We start from the raw sequence: 21486 nt of genomic DNA, 5'->3' as shown, positions 1-21486 counted from the left end.
TATTTCCGCATTCAGGGGTTGAAAACGCAAATTTTGCCCAAATTAAGGGGGCGATAATTGAAGCCATAGTGGGAGCCTGCGTTTGTGAAGGAGAGGAAGATAATTCGAGTTTGAATCACTTTTCGTGCGAGACTTGCTTGCGGAACTTACTTTGGACGTTACTCTTGAAACTTGCTCTGGGGTTGAGCGTTCAAAACGATGTAATTTACGAAGAGAGATGCTCCCCGGCTGCGTTTTGGCTAAGAGGCGAGAGACTTTACTCACTTACTCTTCTTACTCTTGGAATCACTTATTGGATGGACTTGCTTACTTTTGGGCTAAGATTGTAACTTCGAGCTTGCTCTTGGGATGAGCGAGAGAAGGCGAGCTGTAATTGCCTAGTGAGACGCTTCCGGCCGGGAGCTGCAAACATGCTTCCCTGCCGCGTTCTGGCTAAAAGGCTAAATTGAACCCGGGCGAGTGATTTAAGACTTTCAGGATTAAGACTTGTGGCCCGATTTTCGAAGCGGGAAGACCAGGTGGACAGCCGTGCTGGGCAGCAGTGCTCCTGTTTCTGTTTTCCAGAGTGAAAATTGCTTCGTCGTTATGAAAACCAGTTACCTGCCATGTGTGTTTCGCCAATAGTGCTAGGACAGGACGATGTCCTCTGAAACTTCCATTTGTAAACGTGGATCTTCGCCGCCGACGTCAACGCTTATTAGGATGCGAGTCCTCCACTTCAAGACGTCCACCCAAGATAAGTTTTATTTTTTTGTGTTTGAACTTTAAGTAAGGTTTCAACAACTTCCTTGGAATGTAAAAACAACGTCGAATCTTAAATTAATTCTCAGGCTTTCAATTGTTTCCCTTTCCCCTTCCTAATTTACCGAGACAAACCTTAAGGTCTTTATATGAATTAGGATGTAATAATTTAAGTTGTTTGTGTAATCTTCCTTAGAACAGATGTTAAATTTCAGATGGTATGTTCTTTTTTTAACCTCTTAGAAATTACAGAACGGGTACCCGTTAAATTAAAAGGGTCATGTAATAGATTTGCAAATCATGAATTTAAAAGTAACAAAAAAAAAATGACAAATTGAAGAATTCACCTGTGTCTAAAATAAGTAAATTGTAACTGTAACAAAAATAAGAAGTTTGACTCTCTGATTAGGATAAGATTAATTTTTAATTGTGAGGAATTTGAATAAACTGGTATTTAATCTGGAAACCTATTACTTATGTTTCTTTTTATCTTTTATGTGTTTTTCTTATATATTTATTGATTTTACATGTTGTTTATTCGATCCTCTCACGGCGCGGTCCCGGATGCATTTTCACAACGCAATGCATTACCGTTTTACCTATACGATCACTAAAAGTGTGGTAATTAGCTACTCCTAAGAGTTTAGTTTCTCAGTTGATTTTTAGTTAATTACAGTTTCACCTTTCTGTTTCTGCATTAGTTTCCTCCCTAAGAGGAAGTTGTAACACAGCATTAGTGCCCATGATTTTTCGGCAAAGTAAAGAAACAGAACAAAACATAGGTTTTTCTTACACAACAGTACTGTGTTCACACAGATGTAACCATTTTTAATATCTATGTTTTGTAACATTAATCAACGTGCCCTATGAGTGGATCTCGTGTGACCCTAACATGAGTCAGCTTTAGATAAGGGTGGACGTGGCGCTAAACCAATTAACCATAATGGTAAAGGGGTGATGCCCCCGTTCTCCGTCACTAAACTAAACTAAACTAAACCTACTGATCCGACGCTGTTCTCGCTCTGTATTATGGGTGTCATTTCAAATTAAAAATCATTTATTGTTCTTTGCTGTCGCTCTTTGTTTGCCTCGTTTCATGAATTTCTAGCCACTCCTTCTTGTTGTATTTTTAGTGTATTTTGAAATTTCTTACTGCTTCCAGTATAGATATATGCTGTTTCAGGCCAGATTTATTTTATTTCTATTTCAGGATATTATGAAACATTCATTGTATCTGTTGTTTTAATTTATTTATGTGTTTTTTATAGTATGCTTCTGCTTTGGGGACAACGAGATCTGTTCTTTTGCAAATGGCAACAAGCGCTGTGTATGTAAAAAGGGATATGCGAGAGACAAATATTATTATGACAAATGTAAAGGTAAGCGAGAATGGAGATGTTCAAAATCGAGACTAACATTCTAGTGAAATTACTTCATAGGAATTTTGTATTTTTATCCGAAATTCGGTGAATAATTACACTGCATTTAATATGTTTGTCGAATTTCGGATATATTTTTAAAACATTCTTAACATATTTATCTGGTTGTCTTTAAGAAAGCGGTAAATATTTTATGCCAGAGCCATGGAAGAATATTTTATTTTGACTTACGAATTATTTCAACTTTCGTAAGCCTGTTTCTTCTTCAACAGCAAACTAAAACAAGAAAAGAAATGGAAAAAAGAATATTGTTTCAGTTTCATCTGATAAAATAACTTGCTAAAACGCTCAGAAAATAACATTTGTTAAAATGCATATTTTTAGAATTAGAATTTATTACGAAAATATTTGAGGTCATGCTAATCTTTGCTATGATATGTGCCTGAATGATCCCTAATGAATACATTCCATTCTGCAATTATTTTAATTTCAAAAATTCAATTACACAACGAATAAAACTGCACTTCTCCAAAAACTCACGAAATGCCTCAGATTGTTAACTGTAGTTTTGTCAGTGTAGTTTAACTACTCGAGGTTAAGGATCTGGAGAGATTATCATTCAAAACAACACGCTTAGTTTTAAACATGCGTTTAACACTAATAATGTTTTATTAATCAGTGTAACAGTTTTGCCCGAATATCAACAGACGTGATAATGCCTTATGACTTACCTCTGAACTGTCTTCTTTTGAGCATCATCATTTATCTTTGAGCTGTTTAGTGCTTCCTGTATCCCTTCCTTATAACACGCACATAATGTCATTTAATTCTCTTTTATCTCCGTACTAAATGCTCTTGGGTAACGACACTATGTTTTTAATTATGTCTCTTACATTTTGTTTAATAACCTGTTAATTACGCTCTTTAACAACTGATTTTCTATTTTGGTATTTAATTACTCTCTGTATTTTCGAAAATATTGTGCAATTCTCTGGACTTATTTGTTACTGCTGGGCTTTATCTTGTATGTATAAACTTCAGTTTATAATTTTATTGTTTAGAATACTAAATTTGTGATTTCCCGCTTCAAGTACTAAACGTGCAGCAATATTTCTGCTATTTTTGTCCATTCAGGGAGTACCACATTCGTAATTCTCTAATAGGGAAGGTCTGCTCATAATAACTCTCATATTTCCTTTTTATGTGTTCCAGTTCTTCATTTGTACGCCTGCTCTTGGATTTAGCAAGCACGAGAAGAACGTTTTATCGGCACTTCGCAAAACTCAGTTTAGAAATAAGGAGTAACTTGTCGTATCTCACAGAGTTTCTCAATAGACAATTGTCTTCCCCATGGTATCTGGATCGCTTTAAACTCAGGAATTGTAATAAATGTGAGTCCGACTGGCAAAATGATCCAGTCCACTTTGAATGTAGGAAATCAGTGAGCTGCTATTTACGACAACCTTCACATAAACATGGCCAGTTCCGGACAGTTACCCTTCTGGAAAATAGAGCAGTACTGCACATATCAGAAGCTACTGCACAGCTGCCAGTATCACGGTTACGTAATCGCAGCATTAGATCCATATGGTTCTTTGTAATGTAGCAAACGTATGAGTTGCATTTCATCGCTCTTATATTTCCTGCAGACCAGCACATTTTCCGATTTTAGCATACGTAGTAATATAACTATGAGCTCTTTAAATGGCAATTTTAATATATACATGTAGGTTGAAACGACTGAACATAAATGTGCCCTTTAAAGTGAAAAGTACACTTTAATTGATTTGAATTAAAAATGAATGTGCTAGATTAAAAATGAAAACATATGCCATAAAATATAATCTTTTGCATTCGCAAAATTAATATAAAATAAACTTGCTTTTTACAATACTGTATATTTTGCACTGAAATATTGCATGAAATGTATATTCTATACTATCCTAATACTGAAATAAATTGGATGCTTCCCATAAATTCAGTCAGCATGCGTTAAAAGCACTATCTAAACAAAAATTGCAGTCATATACTCCAGTAATGAGTACTATTGGTAGACGTGCACTACTGTTCTGAATATTTAATTTGCATTGTACTTATTTTTGAAGCCAAAAGTACAGTAACAACACTATGTACTGTAAACAATAAACAGTGTGCCATCATCTATGCTTCAAGCAATGTGTTTTTCTGTGGGCATGTAATATTATACTTATGAATGTCTGTACATTTAATTAATTACCACTATTCGTATCATGTATAGCTTGTAATATAATGCATTGCTTCCCTTTACTTTATATTTAATTGCATTAAAAATCTCCTAAATGCGTGGTAACACACATATGAAACTGTACATTATTATGAACTGCTATGAATGGAATTCTTTATTATGCATGCAGGTCTAGTTTTTTTTCCGAATTTCCAGCATGTGATTGTAATGCATCAACATGTAAACATATAGATAACAGGAATAATCTGCACACATATAGATAACAGGAAGGGTTAATGTATTAATCAGGTAAGTGAGAGCCATTTTATTAGCTATGTCTCTACTTAACTTACGTCCTTCATTATTTGAAAATGTGAAATACATATTACATTCGAAATTCTTATCCAAAAATGGATGAACCTGGAATTTTGCACTGCTTTCCCTACAAACATGTGCTCCTTCAAAATGCTTACCTCTACTTCTATTTCGAGATTTTGTAATCTATCTCTTTATAGAATGCCTTTGCGACGGAGAAAACGAGGTTTGTTCTTTTCTGGAAGGCTACAAAAACTGTGATTGCAAAGTGGGATATTTGAGAGATGAAAATGATAGTAACAAATGTAAAGGTAAGCAAGATGAAAAAAGGTTTGATATTAATCCTAAAAAAATGAAAGGAAAATTGAATGAGAATTTTGTAATGTAGTCACAAATTCAGTAGACTATTGCTTTTCAGAGTTTTGATATCTTTATTAAATATTCATAAGAAATTTTCCTGGTAGTCCTAAAGAATTTAGTATATAGTATTCTGTAAGGAAAAGGAAATTAATTTTTATTTGCATTTAGTAATGACGTAATTTCGTTTTCTGTTTTTTTTTCTGGAGCAGCAATATAAAATAAGCTTGACTTGCGTTTGATAAAGACAGCTTGTTTAAATATTTAAGTGGTAACGTATTTTTCAGTCGTATTTTTTTAAGAAATGAAGGAATTATTAAAATCTTTGAGTTAAGGTTATCTTTTTTATAGTATTAAACTCACTGTATCAAAAGTGATTAACTTCAATATCGTAATTATTACTATTTTGAAAATTAAATTAAGTAGCGAAAAACTCTTTGCTTTTAAGAATGAAATAAGAGCTAAACACTAAAAGCATTCGATATCTGAAGGGTTCCATGATATTTATTGCCTCTTTCTTTAGCATTGGACCACCTTTCGCACGAATAACTGCTTTGATTCATTTGGATATCGAGTATACATGCTTTTGGAATGCATTTGCGTCCAGAGAATATCATGCATTGGCTATGCAGCTTTTTAGATATTGTATATCAGATGGATTAGGAGATTGCTGTCGGATGCGTCTTTCCACCATATCGCATACATTTTCTATGGGGTTAAGATCCGGGCTATGCGATACACAGGGAAAAGGTATTAGAAGTCAGACTGATGTTCAGAGAACCAGTTTTGATCACTTCTGGCACGATGTATTGTTGCATTATCGTCCATGAAGTATCCGTCACTATCAGGGTAAAAATGCAACATTTCAGAGAATACCTCATCTGCCAGTATATCTAGGTATCTCATGACTGTTTGTTTACCCTCGAGGAATACTAGGGCACCCTGTTCATGCCAGCAAAACATGCCCAATATCATAATACTCCCACCAGGCCCTTGCACAGTGCGAGTAAGGAAAGATGGATTTATGCCACCATGGAATTCTTTCCAAATTCATCGTTCTCCATCAGTGCAAAATAAGGTGTAGAGTAATTTATCCGGCCACAGTATCCGTTTCCAATCCTCAGATATCCAGTGTCTTATTTCCTGATACCACTGCAAAGGGATTCTTACATGGTTTTCCCACAGGCTTCCGACTATGCATTCCTATCCTCTGCAGTTCTCTGCGCATCGTTCGAGCTGAAATCTGTTGGGAAGAACCTTGGTTGACGATCTGTGCCATTTGAAGCACTGTAGAGTCCCTGTTCTGCAATACAATTCGTCGGAGCAGCCGCCGATTACTCTCTTGGAAAACTGTACTCGAACCGCAGTTACGTCTTCTAGAAAAGGACTGATATAGCTGCTTTTCAGAACCCAGTGAAACTTTCTGTCTTCAAAATCGAAGCCCCTGCTAAACGGGCACCACCAACAAGCATTTTTTCAAATGGTGAAAAATCTATCGTTTTCTTCCATTTTATTTCATCCATCATGAAAAACTCTCTTAAACCTTACTCATATTAGCATTCTAACCACATATAACCAACGTCATAAATAAAAATTGCATACTTCATCTCTAGCAAGCATTCAGATGACAATTTTCTAATTCATTGGCGAGTGTGTGTAAATTGCTCAATTTATTTTTGTCCTTTTTTTCATGCTTTTGCGGCGCAGAAAACAAGGTCTTCTCTTTTGCAAATATAAAAAAGAATCTCATTGCAGAAAGGAATATTTGACAGAAGAAAGTGATGGTAACAAACGCAAAATAAACAAGATTCAAACATTTGTAAATTCCCAGTCCAATAAATTAAAGAAAAAGCGTGTGGTAATTTTTTAATCTATTTTAAGAATCAGTAAATTCTCGTGTTTCAGAGTTTTGATATCGTTTTTAAATATTTATAAAATATTTTCATGTGAGACATAGATGGAGGTATGCATTTTCTGCGGAAGAGTTAAAATTATGTCTACAAATTTGCATTTTTAATTGTTTTGAATTGCGCAAGCCTGAATTTGAGTTCAGAATTTCAGTTTACGAGGAAAATCTAATAAAATCTTGTTTGATTTGTATTTGATAATGCTAACATATTTAAACTGTTAAATAATTGATTTTAGCATGCCGTTATTATCCGTTATTATGTAATTAAGTGGTTATTAAAATGTCTCAGTTAAGAGAAATCTTTTCCGTAATTAATTGAATACTGAAGCATAACTTCAAGGTTGCAATCATTATAATCTTCAAACTGAAATTCAACAGCGAATAAAACTGATCCTTTAAGGATAATTCACTTGTAACACATAATAAACAATTATAATCCCAGTATTTCATGACCAAAGGATAATGATTCTGATAAAATATAATTCAAAACAATACGTTAAGTTGTATTTAGTCTTAACATTATTATACTATGTGGCTTCTAATCATTATATTTTTCTCCGAAGAGTAAACATAATTAGTAGCCGATAAGAGTGCCAAAATATTACCTCTTTGTTTGGTACTTAATTATAGTCGTTCATTATTAGTGCAACACCTGATGAAAATGTATTAGTTTTATCTCATTTACAAAAAGAGAATGGTCTTACGTCTTCTGAAGGATGAATAATCAACATCATAATTTCTAAATCTAAAAAAGCAGACATAGAAAAAAAAAGAATTTAAAATTTATTCAAAAATAAAATAATTTCAAATTTACTCTTCCTCGCGAATTATGTGGAATTAGATTGATATAGTATACCGTCCCAAGTTTGCCAGTTACTTTGACTTAAAACGCCAGCTTCCATTAACAATAGCTTTAATTTCAACTATTAAATCTAACCGCACAAGAATAGGCAAGCTTCATCTACATCTTCACGGAAATTAAAATATTCAACTTACCAATCCCTAATCTATGATTACAATATCATCGTCAATTGTAGATGAGCTCTGAAGCTGAAAACGCGCAATGTTGTGCAGGTGTGGCTAGCAAGCCAAAACTCGCTTTCAGCTATTCCTAATTCCCAAAGATTTATAGTAGTAAAACTGCTTACTACTGAAATACAGGTAAAATTTGTAATGAGCGTAACACATGGCTAAGAGCGGCTTGCTTTATTTGATTATGGCAAAGAACACCAGCGCCTAAGGAAAGAAAGTCCTTAGTGAAGGACTTTCTAATGAAAAATGTCTACATATAGAAAAATGGCCCCATGGACAAAACCACTAATATCCCAATGTGGCCAGCCCATCCGCCGGAATTCTAACCCCAGAGTGAACTATCATCAGAAAATTAACCGCTCTGCTGCAATTGGTCGGCGAAGAGAGGTAGAAAGGAAGATGTAAATTAGATAACATTTTGTTCGTAAAACTTCAATTTAAATACCACATTAGAATGTGTAAAATAATATTATATCGGTGATTCTTTTCATGAAAGGAATGTTTTGAAATTTCGTATAACTTAACGTTACACTGCAGACACAAGCTTTTCCAAAACAGCGCCCGAACGATAGAATAACTGAACACTGCTAATTCTGACCTGGGTCCAATTACGAATGGATGGCTGTATAGGCCTTTTTGTCGTTTTCCCATGTGTAATGGGTGTATGAACCAGTTTCCCTTAGAAAGTCCTCCACGAACGCATCCCTCCTCCTAGGCAGATAGCCCTGCTGAGCTTTGCCATAATTAACTAAACCGAAATCGTCAGACCAGTTCTCTTTTGTTTAAATTTCGAGATGTTACGAAACATTCGTTCTGTCTTTTGCTTGAAGTTATTTATGTTTTTTATTACAGCTTGCCCTTGCATCGGAGAAAATGAATTCTGTTCTTTTGTAAATGGCAGCACAAGCTGTGAATGCAGAAAGGGATACGTGAGAGACAACTATTTTGATAACAAATGTAAAAGTAAGCGAAAATAAAGGTATTCGAAAATGGTTTTTAATAATTTAATGGACTACCATAAGGGAATTTTATATTTTAATCTCAAATTTCAATTAACAATTATGTTATTCTTAATACGTTTAATACGGCGATCCAAATTTTATACATTCTTAAAGCATTCTTAATATATTTATCTTGTTGACTTAAAGAAAGAATTAAATATTTTGCGACAAAGATATGTGGAAAATAATGTTTTGGCACTTAGGAAATATGTAAATATTCGGGTAATCCTATTTTTTCTTTAACATGAATTTGAAACAAGAAATGAAATGAAAAATCTTTTTGTGTTGCATCTGATAACGTGTTAAAACTCTCCTAAATTAACATTTTTCAACTTGTATTTTTGAAGAAAATGAAGTTATTATTTAAACGTTTGTGGTCAGAAAAATCTTTGCTATAACAGATACCTCCGTGGATCCCTAATGATTACCTAATGTCGCAATCATTTTAAAATTTTGTTAAATAGGGAATAAAACTGAACTTTTAACAAAATTCATGAAGTGATAATAGATTGTTAACAGTAACCCTGCCAGGGAATTCATGACTACAGTTCCATGATCTTGACAGAATACCATTCAAAACAGCACCCGTAGTTATGGCTTCATACTAGCTTTATAGTTTATGTTAGATAACAATGTTTCATTAATCAGTGTTGATATAAGAGTCAATACATTAATCAAAGATGCCAGAGCCATATTATTACCTATTTATTCACTCAATTTTGAAAATGTGAAATATATATTACATCAGAAATTCTTATTCAAAAAAAAGGAAGAATTTCAAATGTCACATGCTTCACATGCAAAAACATGCTTCTTCAAAAGGTCACCTGTGCTTTCACTTTGAGATTTCGTAAAACGATCATTTGTCTTTGACTTTTTTAGTACTTTCTGTAAAACTTCCTCTGGCCACGCACTTAATGCAATCTAATTCTCTTTTATCTCTGCGTTGAAGGCGAATGTGTAACAGTATTATGTTTTCTAATTATGTCTCAGTTCCACTTTGATTAACCGTTTGTTAATTATCTTGTTTAACAAATGTTTTTCTAATTTGGCATTTAATTACTCGATGTGTTATCCCAAATATTGTGTAATTTCTGTACTTTATTTGTTACTACTGGGATGTATATTGTACGTATAAACTTTAGTTTATAACTGAACTAAATGGTTTAAAATTATAAATTTCTCATCTTCTGTATGAAGTCATAAAGGTATAGCAACTGTCTCTTGTAGTTTCACTCCAGTGCGTTTTGCCGCACTCTTAATGCTCTAACCCGGAACGTCCGTTCACAATATTTCTCATATATGGTTTTTCGGGTTCCAGAGAAGCTGGCCCAACTATGCACTTAATAATATTATCTACAACTAGCCTTGCTAAATCGTCCAGAAGGCACCAATCAAATCAAATAATCCGATCTCTGTGCCCATCTTGCCCAACATTTGAGACTCACAATAATCCGGTTAACACGTTGAGCGCGGCCCGGTCCCTGGGTACCGGCAGTAAACTTTCCTTGTGGCCTGCGTCGGTCCCTGGGTACCGGAACTGGAATTTTCGTTTGGCTGGCGTCTTTCCGCGGGACCGACAGTATTAAAGTTAAAAAATAAATATAGTATCAATAAAATGTAATCAAATTTATTTTAATGAAATGTATTGAAACATTCTAAACAAAATACGGCTTAGCTCATTGCCGGCTGAGCGGAAAGGACAGCAAATTCGGCGCCGCGCTCAACGTGTTAAGGTTTATAAGCAAGACTATCCTTCAGCAGTGAATGCACAGGCAAACGTGGCACAAGACTGCAACCTCGGAAACATAAATCCTTAAAGAGTCCCCTAAAACGAAAATTCGGTTAACGTTCCGCTTCTTAAAGCTAAAAACGAAGATGGAGATCAAGAGCTAATACGTACAAAATTGCAACAAGCCGACGTCCGGAGTAGCTGGGCATAACCATCGATCCAATGAGACAGTATCTAGACAACTCTTGAGGCTGTAAGTCCAGCATCGGCAACAGGGGAAATTATTCACACAGATAACACGTTTAAGACAAAAAAAAAAAAAACAAAAAAACAAAAAAAACCACTAACAATTGGCTGTTGGATATTGCACCTGAGACTTTCGAAGGCATATCTTGGAAACCTGAGCCACTCTGTCGAAGGCTGTTTGATATTGCCCTCGAGACATTGGAAAGCATACTTTACAAGAAAAAGCGTTCGTAATAGCAGATTTATAGGACAGGAATGGAAGTTTAAAGATAGCTGGTTTAATACTTCAAATATGTTTTCAATGTTAAGTTTCTTTTTAAGACACTTTATAGTTTTTCCGTGTTTCTTGTATGAAAATATAGATACATGTTTTCTTTATTGAACAGAGTGTAATTGTGGACCTGATGGAATTTGCTTTTTTGATTCCAATGGGGGAAAGCAGTGTAAATGCTATGAAAGATACAAGGAAATTTATGGAAGGTGTGAAGGTAAAAAAGCTGCAACTTGTCTTTAAGTTGAAATACTAAAGATTTCTTGTTTTAGTAATTGCTTTGCCTACTGTCGTTTGGAATGTACTGTCATCGAAATATATTCGGCAACAGTATATTTTAAGTTGCTGTATGATATATGTTCTGATACTTTTATAGAATGCGACTGCGGTGCTGGTAATTGTTCCTTCGGTTCATACGGAGAACGACATTGTTTGTGCTATGAAGGGTTCAGAGAATTTAATGGAACATGCCTAGGTAAGACTCATTCCTGCAACATATTTCTGCGCAATTTGAAGCTGTGTTGAGAACAACGCAAATTAAGACGTTGTTCTTAGCACAGCTTTAAACTGCAAATTAGTTAACAATTACTTGATTAGTACTTTAATTAAGTACAATTAATTTTGGACCGCTCCTCATATGTTACATAATATGCATCTAAGTGTTTATGAAGTTTATTTAAATTAATCGCTTTCTACAGTAAAAAAGTTAAATTCAGAAAAAATTATTCCATTTGCCTGGCAAAATGACTTAATTGCTGTATGCTTTATGATAAAACACTGGACTACGTAATTTATATAAAACCTCTAAAATGAATTTATTTAATAAAACTTACAGAGCCTAATTTAACTTAATCTAAACACTACATTTAATTTTTGCATAGACTGCCAGATGAAGTTTTGCCCCTTTATTTAACTTTAATGGAATAAACTAACTATCCAGTGGAATAAACCAGAAACCAATGAACAATTGGTTTTTGGTTTACTCCATTGGTGATTGCAACAAACATGAAATCTAATAAACTTTTACTAATACTTCGACTTGAATTTACAAAATTTAAAATGATAGCGGAAACTTTACATCTGTTTCGCGAGTTGATTTTATAATAGCATTTCTTGTATTTACGAAATGGATATAAAATTAGAGACAATAATCTGATTCCAATGGTTATGGGCCTTCTGGTGTAATTACAAGAAACTCGCCAACAATCAGCTTGGAAGTTGAAGTATTTATAACTTCAGGTGACGGGTCTGTACTCACTGATTTTACACTCTCTAAGGTAGAATCAGAGAGCTAAAGCACGTTTTGCTGATGTTGCTAATATCCTATTAACTAGTACATGATTAATGATGATAAGTGTCTAGTCGGTTACACTAACATATATCTATTGATCCACCAGAGGTCGAACGGTAAAATCGCTATTCACTGATAGTTCTGACCTGGATTCGATTGCAGGCGAACGGGCTGGCTGTATGGGCGTTTTTATTATTTTTCCCAAAAGTGACTTATATGCAAGCCGTGCTTCCCTTAGAATGCCCTCCATGAACGCATGCCTTCCTTAGGCACATAGCCCTGTTGTGCTTTGCCAGCCACCAAATTTAAACCAAGCCAAATCATGTAACTATGATGATGGTTCTGGTGTTATTTCGGGTTCCGAAAAACACGAGGTAACGCTTGTTGTTCTATCACATTGCGTCTTAGCAAAATTATCATCAATGTCCCGTTACCATTATCTTCTTTACCAGTCTGTCATCAGCCTTATGGCTTTTGCACAGTTCACAGTGATAAAAATTAAATGTTTGCTAAATTAGTTGTTTGTTGTTTGGCATGACCTTTAAGTTTTTAATTTAAAATTTTGATTTTATATTGCACTTAACGGTGTATAAAAATATTTGTTTTGTTGATTTTAATTGCGTTTTAATTTCTCGATCCTTCCTGTGAAATCGAATCTTTGTTTTCTGGTTCTGATGGTATTTTTCGACAATTTGTAACTCACTAAAAATTTTATGTAATAAAGAGAATTTGGTACTAAGAAATATCCGACAATATTTTTTTGACTTTACGATTTTAAAATACATGATAATATTTTATATATTTTTCCCGTTTATATTAGCCCTAAGAAATTGCTTTCAAAACCGATAAGCGCCGTAGTATATATAATTTGAAACCGAAAAAAGCGATTAAAAATCTCATATTATTTAAAAACTGTTGTTAAAGATATGAATAGGTATAATATAAACGGGAAAAATATATAAAATATTATCATGTATTTTAAAATCGTAAAGTTAAAAAAAATATTGTCGGAAATTTCTTAGTACCAAATTCTCTTTATTACATAAAATATTTAGTGAGTTACAAATTGTCGAAAAATACCATCAGAACCAGAAAACAAAGATTCGATTGCACAGGAAGGATCGAGAAATTAAAACACAATTAAAATCAACAAAACAAGTATTTTTATACACCGTTAAGTGCAATATAAAATCAAAATTTTAAATTAAAAACTTAAAGGTCATGCCAAATAACAAACAACTAATTTAGCAAACATTTAAATTATCAGAATAAAGCCAAGCCAATTTTAATTTTTCAAACAGAAATTAAATATAAGCTTCTTATTAAACGTTAATAAAGATTACTTATAACAAATTCTCAAATCTGAGTAAAACAATTGCAACTCAGATCAAAACTTAAAACTAAAACACTTTAAATAAAAATTAGTCAATTACAAAAATTAAATATCAATTAAATAAGCTAACAGCTAACAACACAACAAGCCTTATTACATCGAACACATATTTTAAGGGCTATTCAGACGATATAGTCGTTAGGGATGTCCACTGCGGTACCAAAGAGCGCGAGTTGGAATCCCGGAGAATATATGGAATTTTGTGAAAGCACAGTGTCCGTGCGGCATCGAAATATGAGACGAGGCAAAAGTCGTCTCGAGAGGTTGATGATACGGGAAAAGGTTTGGGGACCTTCGGACCCGTTCCCCCCTCGGTACTCGAAATATAGTCTTGTGTTATTCAAAACTAGATTCTCAAATTTAATGAGGTTTTGCAATAATTCATGTTCTAACAAATTCAGTTCAAGATTGCATTTTATAGAATATAAAGAAGATATTGAAAAGTATAGAATTATGAATTTATTTTGTGATTTATAGAATGCGACTGTGGTTTTCACGGAACATGCTCCTTCAATACTAATGGAATCAAGCACTGCATGTGCATTGAGGGATTTTCAGATTTTGAGGGAAACTGCATAGGTACGTATGATTTTCAATATTTTACTGAATTATAATATTAATGCTCTACAATATAATTTTGACGAATGTTTAGTTAAACAAATTGGCATATCTCATAATCTCACTTTACCTGAATGCTATTTTTTCTGAATTTATAGATTGCAGTTGTGGACCAAATGGAATATGTCGTTTTGATGTGTATGGAAGAAAGGAGTGTAGATGCGCCGATGGATTTAAAGAAAGTGCAGGGGAGTGCAAAGGTTAAAATCAGTTCATTTCCTGAAGTTTAAAATGCCCGTGGCCCTTTTGTCACTCGTATTTGGGTCCCGGATGGTATAGTGTTTATTGACGCTGACTACCGTATCTATGAGTCCGGGAACGAATCCCGGGAGAATCCGGGAGAAGTCATGGACGTTTGTTAGTGTATATTGTCTATGCGACAAGGGCGCACTTAAAATACACGATGAGCAGAAACTCGTCTTGCGTTATTGGTGGTAGGGTAAGAAAGGCCGGATACCCCCGGACCGGTCCCTTCCTGTGCTGTTCTCCCTCAAAATGGGGATAGTAGGACTATCCCTGTACAACCCCGGACGTACAACCTATAGTAAAATTTTAGAGTACCATCTACTTACCTGTCAGGAGTATTTATTTTAAGCAGTACGTACCAATGTTTTCCCACCCTACGACCTTGAAATGAGTAAATTCTGTTATCGATTTAAGACAGCAAACTTCTTTGACTATAAAGCCACCAAGGTCTTCGTATCTATGAAGTGCTGAGTCCAAATATGAGTGGGGATTAAGTATATATTATGCCCCTATTTTATATTACGTTGAATGTCGCCAACATATAAAAGCTCAAAGAAATTATTTTAAACGACCTTGCATTTTTTCTGTTAAAAGCCTCACAATAAAAAGAAACTTAACCCCGTTCATACCCATTTTTCAATTTCTGATGAAAATGTACAGAGAAAAGCATTTTTACCAGGAATTATAATAACTGCATATTTGAAGTCAAGGTTTCAAAAGTTTAATTCGTAATTTACAAACAACTAAAAAAAAAAAACAGCGTAATTAAATAATTAAAATAAAAACTTAGTATTACACATATTTTTTCCTAGTGATCTAGTGTTTTGTGTTCGATAGCGCTAGAATATATATATATTATTTCCAATTACTAGGGAACAAGTTACAAAGAACTAATATCTTACAAACAGAGGTTAAAAACAGTAGAACTAAGAACAAAAAGACTTCAGAAGCGCTTTTGTCTCAAAGTATCTCGACTCCTTTGTAAGATCACGAAGAGTACCACATCGAGGCAGATGGTTCCTCTCTATTTCTTCTCCAGAATCACAAAGTGTGCAAATAGGATCGCTTGAAATGCCTTTGCGCGGTTACAGGTGGGCGACAAGGCAATCATGTACTGTAGACAGAAGGACTCTAGAATATTTAAATGAGAAACTATTTTATATCTGAAATAATTTCATCTTAACTGAATATATATTGAACTTTTAAAGAATAATTTGTTTTTCTTTGAAAAGGGTCAAACATGGCATCATAAACATAATTATTTTATACCTATAAAAGGTTATTGTGTCTTAACTATAAAAGGTTTTCATGTTTTGCTACTAATTATTTCTTTAGAATTTTACATTATATTTCTTTACTCTTATCCTATGGATGCTTAAAAGGATTCACGTCTGATATTCCTCATTAACAGCTAATAAATTGATACATGCTTCAGGTTATCGCAGATGTGTTCTGAGAATAATACAGCGCCCATAATTCTCAGTACAACTATTGAAACTCATTGTAACAGCAAACAAATTGAAAGAAATAAAAAATAATCTTGTAAATCACTCATTCATTATAGTAGAAATTACCCCCGGAGAATGATTTTTACAAAGAATATAATGGATTCATTAAAAATCTTTTTCATGGATCTGGAACTCATCAATGGGCTACTGAATGCCCATTTCTGACAGTGATTTAAAACTTTTATTTCGAATGAGGCCTATTACATCGGCTAGATTAATGAAAAAATACTTGTAGACAAGAGATAAAAATAAGCCAGAAAGGTACTGTTTAAAGATATTCCAGAACTCTTTAAAAATTGAATTTTATAAAATGGATAAGAGGGGTTAAAGATAAAATTCCTTATAGGGAGCACAATTCCTGCCAGACTGTGCACAAATAAATCAGTTTTCATTTTTTACATCATGGAAAAAAAGTTTCTTATTCTTGTTACATTACACGTAAATGTTATTTGTATTCTATATATGTATATAAAAATGTTATTTGTATTCTATAAATGCATATAAAAAATGTTATTTGTATTCTATATTTATGTCAATACACACAAAATACAATCCAGATGTCTACATAAATAAATAAATCTTTAATGATTTTGGAGATAAAAAATGTGTATTTATCATACTTGAGCAATATGAAAATTTATCTTTTTTCTTTGCAAAGTGTTCTTAAATTATTTCTCTGATCATGATAATATTTCATCTTGGGATGTATAACTTCTGGTATGAATGGCTATCATTTATCATTTATAGAATGTAGTTGCGGACCTCATTCAATTTGTTACTTTGGTAAAGACGGCGAAAAACGATGTACATGCGAAGATGGCTTCATGAAGTTTAAAGGAGCATGCAAAGGTAAAAATGTGTTATAATGTTTAACAAATAAACGTTATTTGTATAACTATCTGGCCGAGTCTGGTGGTTTTCACTTCCTCTGAAAATGTAGCGGAATTAACCTTTCCAAGCAATTCTATGCCTTTTGATTTCGACTGTATTTTTAACTTATGAATCGCATTTCTTCCACACATTATCGAATTTTAAATCTCATTATATATCAAAGATGACAAATACTTTGGTTCCAAAAGTTCGTAGCAAATTCATGTCACGTGCGTGTAATTTGTAAGACATAAATTTTTGATTGTAAGATTAGAATATTCTCTATAAAAGACATTCATGAAACGTCATCATTTAAGACAGACTAGTTCATGTTATATTGTAAGCAGGTTTAAGGTATCTTTAAATTGCTCGGTATAATGTCTCATTTTGAACAAAGTTTGTTTGAGTAATAGAGGTTGGGTTTCTCTGATCAGAAGTAAACTATAGTATACTTTAAATATAATTTTAGACAGATTTCTAACTCTTTAAAAGTGATGCGTTCAATCACTACAGTAGGTCAATGTTATCAAACACTTTAAACTATCCAAATGAATAGGACTAATAGGATCCAAATGAATAGGCAATGACTGGCAATCAGACAAGTTTATTCCTTAAAATTTTGCGGAAATGACAGAGCGGCGCTAGAGCAAGTATTTGTTTTCTAATAAATATGGCTTAGAAATTAAACTATGTAATAATTTTTTAGATTTAAAAAAAAGAGTGACCTATAAGAAGTTTAATAAACTTCCTGAACATAAGATTAGTCGGAAAACGGACAATTATAATACTTTTTATAGCACTTTCTTCATTTTTGAATAATTATTTGATGAACAGTTTGATACTCAGATGATTTGGTTTCTTTTGTTAGCTTTCCTTCCATAAACAATATGTTATTTTAACTTTCATTAGATTTAAATTATACTTTGTATTGATCTTGTATTGGTATTTAATATAATCAACCATACTTACATAGCAATAATAAAGTTTTTGGTTTCTGTACATGTTCTCAGATATACAAAGCCGTTCCGTTCCGTTAGCCGTTGTACCCGCGTTTAACTTCCAAAGGTGCAAGCTGTATACCGGCTATCTTCAGTTGGTCACTTCATATATAGCGATGCAGGGACAGACATGCCTAAGTGAGTGCTGGAAACAAGATATAATACATAAAATTACGAATTTTTCTCATTAACTGGAAGACAATATACACAATATTTACAAGTAATGATCTTGCTAAATAAGCAGAAAGTACTGTAGAGAGCAGGAAATACCGTATTTGACGGCTATAAGACGCACTTTCGTTTTCCTAAATTTGGTCTCAAAACAGTTACCTGCGTCTTATACGTGAACGACACAGTCTTATACGTGAAGGTAACTGCATTCAATAAATGTTTATTTGGCTTTTACGAAACGTGAGAACTAAAAGAAACGACGCTATTGAAACTTTTTTCCCTTGTGTGTGGCCGTCTAAATAAGGGTGCGTCTTATATGCCGTCAAATACGGTAGGTGATAGGCTGATGCATATAAAGCGCAATCAAGATAGCAACAGTTTTTTGCATTTTGAACACTAATTTTTAAATGTAAACGGAATAGCAAATGCTATTTTTCTGGAGTAAATAAGTGAAAAATAATTTCTTGAGTAAATCCAATGGGATGAGAAGATAAAACAAAATCCATTACTTTGTAAGGAAGTGAAACAAAGTCAATGTGGTTTGCATAAAATGAGTGACAAGGATGACGCGAAAATCATGCTATATGCATAGATTTAGCTGAGATCTTGGAGAAAGTAAATGTGAAAATGCATTTGTGCTTTATATAGGAAAATTCAGATATACAAAATTAACACTCATACTATGAAAAATAAGCTTTTTTTGTTTTAAAGTAGTGCTAATTTTAGAAAGGTTGCAATCAGGTAATTAAGATTTGTTTTAGAATAATCCCAAAACTGTTTATTGAACATTGTCCTGATTTCAGCTCTTACATATTTGCAGAATGTAATTGTGGATGGAATTCAACCTGCTTCTTCGATTATTATGGTAACAAAGAATGCGTCTGCCCAGACGGTTTTGTTGTCTATAAGGAAAAATGTAGAGGTAAGAACAGCTGTAATTTTATAAATAAATTTAACCAGTCTAAGTAAATAAGATATTGGAAAATTAATAGTACAATAGGGTTTAGTTTTAAATCTGAATTTTCAGAATGAATTCCCATTTTGTGTTTTTATCGATGTTTAACATGAATGCAAGCCAGGCGTTATTAGAAACTCTTCTGTTTAAAGGAAATTCGCCTAATCTTTTCTCCGAATTTTTTTGTAAATAATATTCGTAATAAAAGGATGTCCATAATTAGAGTCGCTAACCCTGCCAGTGCATTCTGTTGCTGAAAATAAACAAAAAATTGTATGAATAACGAGAAAGGCATGTTTATAGTTATGGGATATGAAGACTTATTGTTGATCAAACAATGGAACTTGTTGTTTGTCTCCTAGAAAAATGAAAGATGAATGAAAAAATGAGGCAGTAAATATCGGTCAATGACATCATAAGTTATCACAATAAAAAGACGATCTGCGGATTGTTTCAATTAGCATTAATTCGGCGTTATTGTTGAGGTGGATTTCCAAATTTTGGGTACAATTCACAAAATCTTTATAATGATTATTAATTTTATTGTTATTAATTTTGTATATAGATAGACGAAAGATGGCTGATTTGATATGTAGAATCGTGTTCAGGTGGAATATTTTAGAATTTTTCTGTTCTGATACTTTTTAAATGATATCGTATATTACATATTACAGACCTGAAAAATTATAAATAAAGCGCAAATATTTTAATTAGTTTAAGTTTTTAGAAAATATTTTTGCTTGAAATTAGATGTATCGCGATATCATTTAAAAGTTATGATATCCTGTAATAGTATGATAGTAGTCAGGATAGATGATATCCTGTAATAGTATAACCTATATCATATAGCCTGCAGTTCTAAATATTTATTTCTTGAAATTTTTCCGAACATTTACATTTAGTAAGAATCGAAGTTCATAGTTTTTGTTATTACAATAGAATGCAATTGTGGACCGCATTCGAAGTGCCAGTTTGTTCCATTTAAAGGTAAAGAGTGCATGTGCGACGAAGGCTTTGCAGAACTAAACGGAATATGCGAAGGTAAGGTTTTAGAACTAGTCCTTCTGATATGAAATGCAAAGTGTAATATCTAATGGTTTCAGGTTAAAAACATTTAAATCTTTTGCCTTTTCAGAATGCAGCTGTGGACCAAATTCAACATGTCTCTTCGACTGGAAAGGTCGTAAACAATGCAGCTGTGAAGACGGCTTCATAGAAGCGAAAGGAAAGTGTGAAGGTAAACATGCTGTTTTGTTATTTCGTAATAAATGAAAAAAAAATAATACCATGCTGTAATACACTGGTGGACAATTGCCAAGGACGGATCATATTCGGCTGTATAGCGCATTAAAATGTAAACGCGTTTGGACCCCAAATGAAATAAAAGAATGCTCGAGTACTAGAACACAGCAAAAAAAAATATTTATTGTGCTCTGAAATCTAGAATGCTTCGAAAATTGTTCAACGGACAAAATGGTCATGTTGTGCTGAATACGTAAAAGGGAAAAAAACTGCATTTACCCTCCGCAAACATTTTGAAGTAAGATTTTAATTCGGGATATAGTCACCATGGAGGGCGATGTAATTTTCCACACGTCATGTGATTATTTGCGCAGCATTACCCGAAAACTATTGGGAAAAAGTTATTCCTTTCATCTGTCAGTGCACGGATAAGGATATCCTTGTTTATTAGAGGCATTGTCAACCGGCAAAACTCCTCTCCAAAGCACCCCAAACATTTTCAGTAGGATTAACATCTGGAGAACGTGCTGGCCATACGAGTTGAGTATCCTCGCGCTTTAGACACTCCTGGACAGCGACTGTTCGATGACATGTTGCGTTGTCGTCCATGAAAACAAATTTATCACCGACAGCACCACGGAACGCGTGAACATGAGGCAATAGAATATCATTAATGTATCGTTTGCCAGTCATAGTCCCAACTGCAGTCACATGTAGAGAAGTGCGGCCGTTGATCATAGTGGCAGCATGACACTGCATTTTGGATACTGGTTCTCTCCTGGATATTTTCTATAAACGATAAGCATTACCACTCTTTTTTCTAAACGATAAGCATTACTCACTCTAAATCAGCTGGCATCTATAATCCGAAAACAGACTGAACCTTCGCTCATCAGAGAATAGTACACAAGCCCAGTTCTATCGAGTCCAATTACATTGCTGGCGATATTACTGCAAACGAGCGTAACGTTGCTTCCTAGACAATGGAATGCGCACAACAGGACGGCG

The 21486-nt window shown here is 33.7% G+C and overlaps 1 protein-coding gene across 1 annotated transcript in view; it reads left to right on the top strand.

Moving 5' to 3' along the window:
• The window catches only part of LOC118206096 (uncharacterized), a 70152-nt gene that overhangs the window by 27306 nt on the left and 21360 nt on the right, over positions 1-21486 (top strand). Inside the window, exons 4-14 of the mRNA XM_085826351.1 lie at positions 2010-2120; positions 4839-4949; positions 8789-8899; positions 11302-11403; positions 11563-11661; positions 14348-14449; positions 14587-14688; positions 16990-17091; positions 19102-19203; positions 20176-20277; positions 20372-20473. Of these exons, the coding sequence (XP_085682477.1) occupies positions 2010-2120; positions 4839-4949; positions 8789-8899; positions 11302-11403; positions 11563-11661; positions 14348-14449; positions 14587-14688; positions 16990-17091; positions 19102-19203; positions 20176-20277; positions 20372-20473 (1146 nt within the window). The remainder of the gene's footprint in view (positions 1-2009; positions 2121-4838; positions 4950-8788; positions 8900-11301; positions 11404-11562; positions 11662-14347; positions 14450-14586; positions 14689-16989; positions 17092-19101; positions 19204-20175; positions 20278-20371; positions 20474-21486) is intronic.

The sequence above is a fragment of the Stegodyphus dumicola genome, chromosome 11, assembly GCF_044657685.1.
Source record: "Stegodyphus dumicola isolate Sdum_Otavi_A_Nest chromosome 11, ASM4465768v1".
NCBI classification, from domain to species: Eukaryota; Metazoa; Arthropoda; class Arachnida; order Araneae; family Eresidae; genus Stegodyphus; species Stegodyphus dumicola.
The sequence above is the reverse complement of the archived record's forward strand: the minus strand, read 5'-3'. Positions and strand labels throughout refer to the sequence as shown.